General features: G+C 30.4%; 3 protein-coding genes across 3 annotated transcripts; 1 reads left to right on the top strand and 2 right to left on the bottom strand.

Moving 5' to 3' along the window:
* Positions 1-158: 158 nt before the first annotated feature.
* Pis (phosphatidylinositol synthase) lies at positions 159-1,676 on the top strand. Its single transcript, XM_029307316.2, has 4 exons — positions 159-414; positions 889-1,177; positions 1,266-1,429; positions 1,505-1,676. The coding sequence occupies exons 1-4, from the start codon at positions 369-371 to the stop codon at positions 1,657-1,659; spliced, it is 654 nt and encodes a 217-aa protein (XP_029163149.1). The 5' UTR covers positions 159-368; the 3' UTR covers positions 1,660-1,676.
* A 1,907-nt stretch (positions 1,677-3,583) lies between these two features.
* LOC114934595 (uncharacterized) lies at positions 3,584-6,339 on the bottom strand. The gene is made up of 4 exons (XM_029307259.2): positions 5,154-6,339; positions 4,577-4,996; positions 4,166-4,493; positions 3,584-4,042 (listed from the first exon to the last, which is right to left on the bottom strand). Exons 1-4 carry the CDS (start codon positions 6,157-6,159, stop codon positions 3,835-3,837), a joined length of 1,962 nt encoding a protein of 653 aa, XP_029163092.1. The 5' UTR covers positions 6,160-6,339; the 3' UTR covers positions 3,584-3,834.
* Positions 6,340-7,796: 1,457 nt separating this feature from the next.
* LOC146720391 (uncharacterized) lies at positions 7,797-10,433 on the bottom strand. The gene is made up of 2 exons (XM_085488610.1): positions 9,096-10,433; positions 7,797-8,992 (listed from the first exon to the last, which is right to left on the bottom strand). Exons 1-2 carry the CDS (start codon positions 10,165-10,167, stop codon positions 8,442-8,444), a joined length of 1,623 nt encoding a protein of 540 aa, XP_085344736.1. The 5' UTR covers positions 10,168-10,433; the 3' UTR covers positions 7,797-8,441.
* Positions 10,434-12,975: the final 2,542 nt, after the last annotated feature.

Here is a 12,975-nt window from a genome sequence, read left to right on the forward strand (position 1 = left end):
ATATGAGGTGCACATTATCTTCGTTGGTATTACAGCTGATCGGTTTCGCGAAGAAAAAATGCGTGATTGAAATTCGATCGGAAATCCCCGAGGTGCGAAGGACTCGCGTTACGGCTTTGGACTTTAAATCGCGCGCGTCATCGAGGATCGATATATCTCGAAGCTGTGTTTGCGATATATTCGATGTCGACTTCTTTCATTATCGTCGCTGACACTCTGACACGCCGGACGGACGTTTTTTGCGTCAGTTGCGTTAGTAAAGACGATTCTCGCGAGTTGCGAAGCGATTAATTTCGGAGATAATCCTTGACACGCGCTATCTTGCAGATAGATATTACCGCAGTGAACGAGAGAACCTACGCGGGAAAATGACGGAGTCGGAGAATATTTTCTTGTTCGTGCCGAATATCATCGGTAAATACCTGAGATCATGTGTCCTTACGTTAATTACGTCTTGCTATTGAGAGATACATGCATTATTTAATATGTGCCTACGTTGAAACGAATCGCAGTAGTTTACGTTCGATCGGCATTTACGTCGATGCCCGCCAAGATACGATTGAAACGAGACGTGGATCAAATATTGGATTCTCTTTCGCCAAGTCGTCCTGTCGTATAAATGTATTTAATTGATCAGACGTATGTACAAATTGTGCGACGCTTTTAAGGTTGCTCGGTATTGATTGAATCGGTGCGCTACTTATTCACTGCGTAATATTCATATCGGTCACAGCAGATAATAAATTTTCTTTGTCATAATTTCTCTCAAGTCATAGCGTGTTTTAGTACTTTTAGAATTTCATGGATGTGATTGTTTTACAATTGACAATCATTTATCAAAAAGCAGAAAGATGAGCAAATCCTAAATCTTATGTATGTATTCAACAGGTTTCGGCAGGGTAATTTTGGCGCTAATTTCCTTTTACTTTATGCCCACCAATTATGTTATTGCATCATGGTGTTACGTGGTCAGTTCGTTATTGGATGCGATAGATGGCCATGCGGCAAGGTATTACAACCAAAGCACAAAGTTTGGCGCAATCTTGGATCAGCTGACGGATAGAGTTGGCACAATGTGTCTTATGGTCACGTTATGTTTGTTTTATCCTACCTATACCTTTTGGTTTCAATTGAGCATGGCTATCGATATAGCATGTCACTGGATATATTTGCACACGTAAGGAATAACATGTAACACAATTTATAATACGTACAAAGGAGACTAGAGAATATGTATACATTATTGTCTTATCAAAATGCAACAGGACTCTTTTACAAGGAAAGACCAGTCACAAATTTATCGACATGTCTGAAAATCCAATCATGAGACTGTATTACACAAATCGTACAGTACTATTCTTCATGTGTGCTGGTAATGAAGCATTTTACGCTGGTTTATATCTCTTACACTTTACCGAGGGACCTATCTGTGAGTAGCATAAAATATTTTCTTTTACAAGGATACAAAGCAAAGGAAATATTGTCTAATATTTTATTTTTTTAGTGGCTGGTATCGGTCTGTACAGATTAATTGTATATCTGAGTGCTCCAATAGCATTTGTCAAAGCTGCTATTTCTGTACTGCACGGATATGTATCGTGCATCAATCTCAGCATTATTGATGTAAAAGAGCGCCAAGAGCGACTTAAAGTGAATTAAATCTCTTAACCTATAAATGTTTACTAGTCAAGTTGAATGTGATTAACAGTTCTTCCGTAAACTGATGCACGTGCATGTTTACATAATTCCATATATATTTTTAAGAAAGAAAGAAAACTATATGGCAAAAATCTCTCTATTTGACTTAAGTACTTATTGTTAGTGCATAGAAAATATTATACCTTGAAATTAGCACAAAGATAATGACCAAATTCTTTATTCCTATCAAAATATATGTGAAATGTATACTTTTTCAAAGAAAAGAAAAAAGTTATTTTAATAATATTAATAATGCTGACTAAGTAGTTTTTCATGTAGTGCTCTGTAGCATTTATTATATCAATGAATTATTAATGTGCTATTTTCTGAATTTTTGATATATTTATTTTTGTTATAGAAATTATTAAGTACAGTAAATTGATACTCTCTGTGTGTGTTTAGTAAATTTTTAATAGTAACATAATTTAGAGAAGATCTGATATATTCTTCTCATAATTAATGTATGTAATAAAACTGAAGAATTTTATTATATAGAACATAAGTGATATTGTAGTGAGCAGTATGTTGAATAAAACCTAATGTTAAAATATCTCTTTGTATATTTAATGTACTATACATTTAAATTTATTTTAATTTTATAATTTTTGTTTAATTTTAATTTCCAAATATATTTGCATGTATATGTATAGTAAAAATTATATCCAGAAAGCATCTTTTTAATCAAATAAATATTAGTTTTGCAAAATAGAAACTTAAATCTAAGATTATATAATATCAATAATCAGATATAATCAAAGAATAAAAATAATTCATCAGTTATTTCCATTAATTATTAAATATAAGAAAAAATAAGTAAATTGACATTCACATAAATCAATCAAATTCTTTGCAAAGAATTAGCCATTTTAGTTGTAGTTTTTCGTGTGACCTTGATTTTGCTATGTACATTAATTATGTAGAAGGATAAAGAATGTTAGGTCCTCTAAAAAATCGCGTTACTATACTGAAAAAATATTGAAACACAGAGAGCTATATATATTAAACTTTACAATTTCTACAAAGGTAAATATATAAAAAAAAAACTTGGACAATAAATCACCGGTCTTGTGATAATAATAATAAATGCGACAACACATGAAACATCGACGTAAAAAAAATGACGTGCATGATATATCATAATTAAGGCACTTATATGTACGAATCCGAAAACACGTTAATAATTAAAATACGTGACAGGTAGATTCGCACGCGTATACGCGTCGAAAGTATAATAAAATATATTTAGGGCTGCGAGTGGGCGAAATAATTGGCGAGAGGACAAATGAAATCCTCTCGCAAGGATCGCGACAATTAAACGCATAATGACAAGAACCGATAACGGATATACTAACCTCAAAGGTTCCATCGTTCCCCCAACATGACCAGTCATAATTTCGGCGCCATGTTATCACTTCAAACACTCGCGCATGTTGGAAAAGTTGGTGGAAAATTCGGTCGGATTTTCTCCTTAGCCTTGGATTATCGCGGAAGGTGAATTTCCTAGGGCGCCGTAGACGGGGAAAGCCTAGGGAGGAAACGCTCCGGTCGTCGTCCCGTCCAGGATACGCGCGCGTACGATCCGCGCGATACGCGTAGCAAAGTTACAATATTTATAAAAACAGATGAGAATTTTCACAGCTCACCGGCACGCACCGCGGACGGCGATTCGCAGCGAACAGCTGCGAGGGCGCCACCGTCGCCGTCATCAGCCAGAGGCGGTCCGCCACTGATATTTGAACCCGAGGATAACCAACCACATCCTGCCTGTGTAACCGAATATGCCCTTTCGAGCGATAAAATCAACAAAGTATATTGGTTGATGCCTTTGTATAATTATATTTCGATGTCCCTCTCTCGCAAACGACCGATAATTAAAACACATAACTAGAAATAATTTTTTTTATTTTATGATAGAAAAATTCTCTTTTACAACGAACATTTTTGAACAAACCATTAAAAATACATTATCGAAATTCCTCTTTTTTTTTTTTTATAATTTTGCTTTTAATCAAATTAAAAAAAATAAAATTTATACTAATACACTCGAGAATACATACTAATAAAATACTAATAGAACGACTAAAAATACATTATTGGGATCCCTACGTGCGTCTTTTTTTTAAATTTTGCTTTTAATCAAATTTCAAAAATAAAATTTTTTCGAATATATGTCGGAAATCGTTTCAAATCATTATATGTAGGATATATTAGTATTTCATTTCCAGATTTGGCATCTTCTACTTTGACTCCTCCAATCAACATATTTTTTGTATCTCCCTCTGGCAAACTTGAATCTATGAAATCAAGGTCTATCAATTTTTTCAAGAATTCATTCAATACATCCCTAAAAGTAAAAAAATATAGCATATTATCACAAAATTGATCTTTTCTTCTATAACTAAAAAATGTCTACAAATTTTATATAGAATCTTAATTATAGATAATTTATGTATTTTAAATATTTCACCTGCAGATTTCATTTGATACAGTACTTGTTACCTCCACAAACACTGTCTCAGTGGATGGAGATACTTTAGTTATATTACTGCTGACGATAGGTGGAAATGATATAATATCTTTTGAGTCGTCTATCAAACATGGGTATAAGGATTTCGATTTCAACAAATATAAATATTCATATCTTTTACTGTAGCTTTCATTTTTTTTAATTATGCATTCAGTTTCAGCTTCTGCTTCCAATTGTTCAAACAAAAGTTTTCCCGTATATTTCATGTTGCGTGATAAAGGTGTAATATTTAATTCTTCAGGTTTCTTTGTTGTATATATCAGATCCCCTAAATCATAAAAAATATGTCAGTAAAATATTAATATAACACTAATATTTTTTATATTAAATATTTGTTGATATTCTTTTTACCATTTGCTATAGAGTCCATATCATGAATTGCTATTGCAGCTTTTGTTTTAAAGACACACATTTCATCCTGTAATTTTCTGTGCAGCTGAATAAAGTTTTTGTAGCTTTGCACTGTGAAATTTATTTTTTTTATAATACATGCAGCTATGAAAGGTCTGATCTCTTTGAAGCAATCAATCTCTACTTTTATCACTGTTACACTTCTTTCAAATTTTAATAAAGGTCTCAAATCCTTCTTCTCTCTCCATTGTTCCTGAACTGAATTATCTTCTGGAACGTATCGTTGAAGTCCCACATACGCCTTAATCTCTTCTGTTTGATCCATACGGGAACATAACAGTTGTAGTTTTTCATCACTCATATTATTCTGTTGTAGATTCAGCTTCTTTAAAGGACAGTGTGCTAATTCCTTTGGTAGATCTATAATGAAATATAATTATTATTATACTTATTTTCTTGCACATTTGAGTTTTTTTTACAAATATTTGTTTATGCAAAACATTAACAACCTTAATAATGAAAAAACATATAAAAGATGCAACATAGAAATATTAAACCAATATTTTATATTACATACCTATAAGTAAATTATTCTCAAGATTTAAGACCGCCAATTCTGAAATAACCGATGTATTACACGGTATATAAAGTATCTTATTCCCATTGAGGTAAAGCTCCGACAGACTTACAAAATTGTAGTTACGAATGTTGGGAAAGATCGTAAAGTTATTGTCTGCCAGATTTAAGATCTTCAATGCTGAAAACTCAAAGCTAAGGGACAGCTGTGGAACAGTTGTTATCATATTCCCATTAAGATAAAGCTCCAACAGATGTGTAAATTCTTTGTGACAGATGTCGGGAAAGTCCTTAAACTTATTGTCTGCCAGATTTAAGATCTTCAATGCTGAAAGTTTCTTGAAGCTAGGTGGAACAGTTTCTATCATATTCCTATTAAGATAAAGCTCCGACAGATTTTCAAATTCTGAGTAACAAATGTCGGGAAAGATCGTAAAGTTATTGTCTGCCAGATTTAAGATCTTCAATGCTGAAAGTTTCTTGAAGCTAGGTGGAACAGTTTCTATCATATTCCCATTAAGATAAAGCTCCGACAGATGTGTAAATTCTTCGTGACAGATGTCGGGAAAGTCCTTAAACTGATTGTCTGCCAGATTTAAGGTGCTCAACATGACATTTGCACGCATCAATGTTAAACGTGACAAACGATTCGAGGAAAGGTTCAGCCTATGCAGCTTAGGAAGCTCCAACGAGCATTTCTTCAATTTGTTGTGCGAGCAATCAAGCACCTGTAATTTCTGCAAATTGTTGATCGTGTCCGGTAACTCCTCGATCTGGTTCGAACGCAGTACCAGCTCCGTAAGATCCTTCAATTTTTCAATTTCCTTCGGTATGCTCCACAAGCATGTTAGCGATATTTTCAGATAAGTAAGATTTTGATTATTAAACAGCGTCTTATCCAGGCCGTTCTGTTTTTTTATCGCTTCATTAATATGCGAACCGATTAGCGTCAAGTGATGCTGGTTTCTATCAAGTAATTTGACACGCACCGATTGGTCCATCATCATTAATACACACTTTGTTAACTTTAGTCGCAAATTTTAGCTTTGTCCTGTGCGAAATACAGAAAATGTGCTTGAGGACAAACATTTTTTCAGATTATATATTTATACTTTCGTGTATGATGTCGAGTTAAGGTCAAACGATATCCGGACGTGGATGTAAACACGTGTACATATGTCAACCAGTGTTACCGGATGTAAAACTAAAATTTCCCCACTCAAGCTTAGAAAAGTCTTTAAAATTCCTTATTTGAAATTTAAAAATTCTCTACTTATTCCGAAAATTCCCTACCCATTTCAAAATATTTGAAAATAAAGAAAAACAATATTAAAGTATTCATTTTTAACAAATATATTGTATGTATCTGTTTAAAAAAATGAATAAGTCACAAATTTCTCTTAAACAATAGTTAGAAGTTGTAAAAATAAACAAATTTTTATTTTAGAAATTGAGCAAGAATATTTTTTCGTAATAATAATAATAAAACTATAAACTATTATCGATAATAAAATATTAATAATAGAATTACATAAATAAATAATTATGAAACAAATTATAGTTATTACCTATTAAATAAGAAAAATAAAAGTTACTGTCTATATTTTAATTTGCATTAAACATAAAAGTAAAAATTATTTTCTCTAAATTTTATTACATTTTTTAAGAAATACAAAGCACCACTTAAAATTATATAAACTGAAAATTAGATTTTTAATAATTTTTAAAGCCTAATATCACAATAAGAAATAATATTAAAAAATTATTATTAACTATCCCTATACGTCCGACAAACATTTAATCTTTAATCGTATAAATGGAGATGGGGAATGTCCCGTTTGACCATTGACCATGGCCACCTTAGAACATATATATATATATATATATATATACCCTTAGAACATATATATATATATATATATATATATATATGTTCTAAGGTGGCCACTCATCAGCTGGTCAGCTGGTGCCTAGGAATTTTTCGTACTTTAATCATGCAATGGGAGGTTTTTGTTCTCAATCGGGATGTGGTCAAATGGGTGCAACTTGTATAAATGTAATTTCTCCACATTTCTCTACCAAAAAAAAATTTCCCACACATTCTTTACGCACCTTAAAATTTCTCTACAAATAGAGAAATTTCTCTACGTCTGGTAACACTGATGTCAACACGCGACTTAGATTATGTTTTTTCAAAGAATGACAAATTAGAGAGAGAGAGAGAGAGAGAGAGAGAAGAAAAATCAAAATTTAAAAAATATTGTTTTTTTGTATAAATTACACGCTTTTAAAAATATTAAAGAAAATATATTGCTCTTGAGACCGCTTCGAGCAAGTTGCGATTTAATCGATTAATCGATTAATTGAACGAATAACTTATAATCGATTAATCGACGATTTAAAATTGCTCATAGCCAAATTTCTATATATACATACATATGATATGATATTCTATACATATATAAATATAAATATATATTATAATATTATATATATATATATATATATATATATATATATATATACGATATTAAAATTTAATTGTTGACTAAATTAATCGAAACTTGATCAAAATGAATTTTAAAAGATATATATACTCAAGACATATTTTCTCAAGAATATGAGAGTAAAAGTAAACGCCTGAAATACGCAACCCAAGTTACAAAAATGAAAGTATGTAAAACAGAAGGTTTGAATCTCTACTAACAAGGGACATGTCACAACTGTCCGGAACCGATTTGATTCTCCTTGAAATATGTTGTTAAATACACAAATCTAAAAGACACGTATTTTTTTATACGTGCGCAATTTGAGTTTTAAGGGGTGAAACACCCCTTTAAAGAATAACGGTATTTTTCTTTAGGATCAAATATCTGCTAAACTATAAGAGATATAAAGAAAAAACGTACAACAAATTTTAATGGCTTGAAGAGTACTTTAAAGTTATATGAACAAAAATTTTTTTTTTTTTTTTTTTTTTAAAAAACCCTCACCACCTAATTTTTTTTTTCAAAATTAAAAATTTTGTTTTACCTAATTTAAAGCTTATTTTTTTCCAAATTCAACCATGTGTAATAAAGTTATGTTACGAAATATCATTTTCGAAAATTAATTATAAACGCTCCCGTATATACGCTCATCCGTGCTATGTGCGTAAGTAATTACCGTCGAACAATAAAATATATAAAAAATGTTTTTGTATAATTCTTATTTATGTTTTCTATGTATTTATAACTGTGTATTGTGTATATTTAGATTTTTTTAAAAATGTATTTGCATTTTATATTATTCACTCATTATACACATTACAATAATGATATTCGACAAAAAAATGTTTCAAACATAATGACTTCTTGCACCAAGAACATCTTACTACAGCTATATTATTGCAACCTTCGATATCACATTTTGTTAAAGTTTCGTCTAAACTAAAGTGTACTGGATTTTCGAATTCGTCTGGTCTTTCATTCGTATAACCACTTTTAAACCACGAATATTTAAATAAGTTTTGATATCGTGGGGATGACAATTGATTATGTATCAAAGATTGCAATTTTATTATATTATTTCGTTCATGTAAGTTTATATTACTTTCCAACAGTAAAACCGCATCTGAAAATCTTTTAGCAAAATTTTTCCAAATTCTGAATCCATAAACATCTAATGGTTGTATTTTCCCTGTAGTTCCTTTCGGTATTATCATAGTAGTAATATGTGTTCCAGGAGGTGTTAAATCCGAAATCATATTGGGGCAATGTCCAGTCCATGAATCGATAAGAAGAACGCTATTAGGACCAATGTTTGCGAAATAAGCTTCTTCTAACCACATTTTAAAATGATCTGTACAAAATATAAATGTTAATTTAATAGTTTTTTTATGACTCTTATTAAATTGTTAAATAAAATAAGGTTGTTAAAAAAAGTAATTATAAAAGGAAAATACCTGATGTCATTTTACCAGATTTCGATGCTTTTACAATAACATTTTCTGCTTTAAATAAATTTTCTTGTACTCTTGGTCCAAATTTACCATTAGCTTCTTTTAATACAATAAATAAAGGGGACAACAAATTGCCATTACAGGATATTATTGGTTGTATCGTATATGAATGGGTTGTTGATGATATGGATTGCACGACACGTTCTACTTTCTTTTCTCCCTGGTTAGACAATGATCTTCCAGAGTGAAGTTCCAATTGGAAACCACTTTGATCTGAATTGTAAATATTTTCAGATCCAAACTGTTCAATAAGAGGTTTTACTGTTTCCAGAAAATCATCAGCTGATTTTTGCAAATCAGCAGAATCTTCTAATGTTCTTCTAGTGACAAACTTCGTAACTTTTCTTGAAACAATTCGGTGAGACTTCTTAAATCTTGCTATCCAACTGTGAGATGCTTTAAATATAGGATTTAAATTTCCTATTTCTTCTTGAGCTTGTAAAGCCCATCTTTTTAAATCAATATCATGAACCATGAATCCTGATTCGACAGCTGCAGTAAATTTATCATGTGTAAATTTGGAGATGTAAGATAATTTTTCTGTACGACTTCCACCTGATTGTATTTGTTCTTCCCATCGCCTTAACTGACGTTCAGATGAAACTCTTCTAAATTTATTTTGTACTACTCTTAGAGGACGATTCCTTTTTCTGTCATTACTGTTTTCATCAGTGTCCCGAAATCGCCAATACTCAACAGCTCGTCTTTTATAAGAACTATCAAAATTTGTATCATCATTTGAACAATGAGGATGAGAATTTAAACTATCTTCATGCCATGCTTCTTCGTCATCTTCAATTATTTCAAAACTATGTAATTTATAAGGTTCTTCATAATCGAGATATATTTCTTCCGTTACTTCCACCCCATTATAATGAAAAACGCTATCCAGTAATATTTTTTTAATGTTTTCCTTTAATTCCACTTCTGCTTCAGTTACTGGCGTTTCTGTTAAATATATTGAATTTATTGACACCAATAAAAGTCTAACAACGTTAAGCGGATTGATAATCATATTCAAAGATGTTATATTTTGCTTTCTATTGCAATAAAAGAACAGTTTACACAGATATTATTACAACGAAAAGACTACACCGACTGTGAGAATTATGCTGCTACATGAACAATTTATATTAACTTATCAGAAATACGTCATCACATAATCTTATTTTATTATTTATTTTAACGTATTAAAGATTTTATTGTAAAAATTATAACTTATCTGGAACACGTACACATAATCTTATCTTATGATTCATTTAACGTAAGATATAAAATTTGTTTATGCCAAATATTGCGACATTGGTATTCGCAAGATTCAATTAAAAAATAATTTTATTATAAAATATAATTGTTTTTAATTTTTATAGAAGAAATTAAATATTAAAGAAATAATAAGAAAGCAGGGGGTATATTTAAAAAATTCTTATTAATTATATTTAAAAATTTTTTTTTAAATCTAAATATACACAATACGCAGTTATAAATACATAGAAAACATAAATAAGAATTATACAAAAACATTTTTTATATATTTTATTGTTCGACGGTAATTACTTACGCACATAGCACGGATGAGCGTATATACGGGAGCGTTTATAATTAATTTTCGAAAATGATATTTCGTAACATAACTTTATTACACATGGTTGAATTTGGAAAAAAATAAGCTTTAAATTAGGTAAAACAAAATTTTTAATTTTGAAAAAAAAAATTAGGTGGTGAGGGTTTTTTAAAAAAAAAAAAAAAAAAAAAAAATTTTGTTCATATAACTTTAAAGTACTCTTCAAGCCATTAAAATTTGTTGTACGTTTTTTCTTTATATCTCTTATAGTTTAGCAGATATTTGATCCTAAAGAAAAATACCGTTATTCTTTAAAGGGGTGTTTCACCCCTTAAAACTCAAATTGCGCACGTATAAAAAAATACGTGTCTTTTAGATTTGTGTATTTAACAACATATTTCAAGGAGAATCAAATCGGTTCCGGACAGTTGTGACATGTCCCTTGTAAGTAAGGTTTGAGTCTCTACTAAGTAGAGGGTTTGAATCTCTTCTAAGCAACGCACGTGCCATTGTCTAATCTTGTTTAAGGAGATCCTAAATATCCTTGAGAAGCCAGTTGTTTTTTTTCATCGACAAAATATATGAGGTTAAATAAACTATAAATCTATTTATTGGCTGTACGGCTATATTGTTTTTACCTGAAATTAGAACGCTTCCTCCTTTGTTAATATTATTACTTTAATTTGTTCAAGAAGAAAATTTATCAATCTGTATAGTCTCATATATCTTGGTTACAGAATTATGAATTCTAAGCATTCATAATTCTGTAACCAAGATATATAAGACTATACAGATTGAAAAATTTTTTTCCTAGACAAATTAAAGTATTAATATTTTAATATTAAAACAAAGAAGGAAGCGTTCTAATTTCAGGTAAAAGACCATCCATATAGCCAATAAATAGATTTATAGTTTATTTAACCTCATATTTTGTCGATAAGAAAGGGAAAAAAAGCAACTGACTTCTCAAGTCACTCCAGCATCCCCTTAATGATTTTATTTAATTTTACTTAATTTTATTTTGAATAACTATCAAACTGTTAACCCTCGCGATGACAGTCGCTCAATACTACAAGAATATAATGCGATAATAAATAAATAGTTTTTGCTGAAATAAAGACAAAGTTTTTAAACTAAATAAAATGCAAAACACTATTAAAAATGGTTCTCTATATTTAATTAAATTGTTTTATCATTTAAATCATATATTATACATTATTTTGTTTTTCTTTATTTCTTTTTCTTATTTTTTATCGGTATACTTGACCTGACACCAGGATTGTAAGTACTATCGTAGATTATCATAATCAAATATATAATGTACAACATGAAAGAAATATTTTTGATATTTCATACATTAAGTACTCATACATTGTCGACATAGATGATAAAACGCATTCCACATTGTTTGCGCGTAGATATTCTAGCTATTAGTTACGCGTAAGTGCCCAACCCTGGTAAAGATAAAACCAGAAGAGAGAGGAATGACCTGTATGTAAATAAATACGCGAACTGATTTATTTATTTCAACCAAAAATTATCGTAATAGCTCGTATATATAATAGCAAAGGAAGAACGAGTTTCTGTGACATTTCGTTGTAACGATTTCCTATGTCCTATTAGATATGTCGAAACTGGTTTTCGATAGTGGTCTAAAAAAGTAGAACTTTTCCCTTAATCTCTTCGCTACGTATCTCCATGTAATTAAACGTTCTATGAGTCATTTATAGATTGACAGACAAATACAGATGACAAAATCGCTGAAGAAATATAAATGACTCGTCAAGTGTAAATAGATTTGAAGAATTGAATTTTTTTACTAAGCAGAATTGATTTTATATAATCTCAGAATAAGTAAAGTATATATATTTTTCGATACGCAAACTATATATATATATATATATATATATATATATATCTTATCCATCGCAAACTAGCGATTATTATGATATTCAAATGATATTTAAACCACCAACCTTGGCTATTGAAGATTAAATACTTCCGAAATGCCGAGGTTCTTCGATGACAAATGTTTGGTCGGCGGAATTTGCATGTGAATGATTCGCGCGAGATACTAATCCCTGTACTTATGAAACAAATGTGCTAATATAAGTGCCGCTCTCCGATTACGTAGGTCGTACTTGACACTTCTAAATAATTTCTTCCTCCGAGAGAAGGGAAACGATATACTCTGTATTGTCTCTTTTTGTCCTTCGTGTATTTATATATAATGTTTTTTATCGCTTAAAATAAAAATAT

This window comes from Nylanderia fulva, unplaced genomic scaffold (genome assembly GCF_048542155.1).
Source record: "Nylanderia fulva isolate GAGA-0341 unplaced genomic scaffold, ASM4854215v1 Scaffold7, whole genome shotgun sequence".
NCBI classification, from domain to species: domain Eukaryota; kingdom Metazoa; phylum Arthropoda; class Insecta; order Hymenoptera; family Formicidae; genus Nylanderia; species Nylanderia fulva.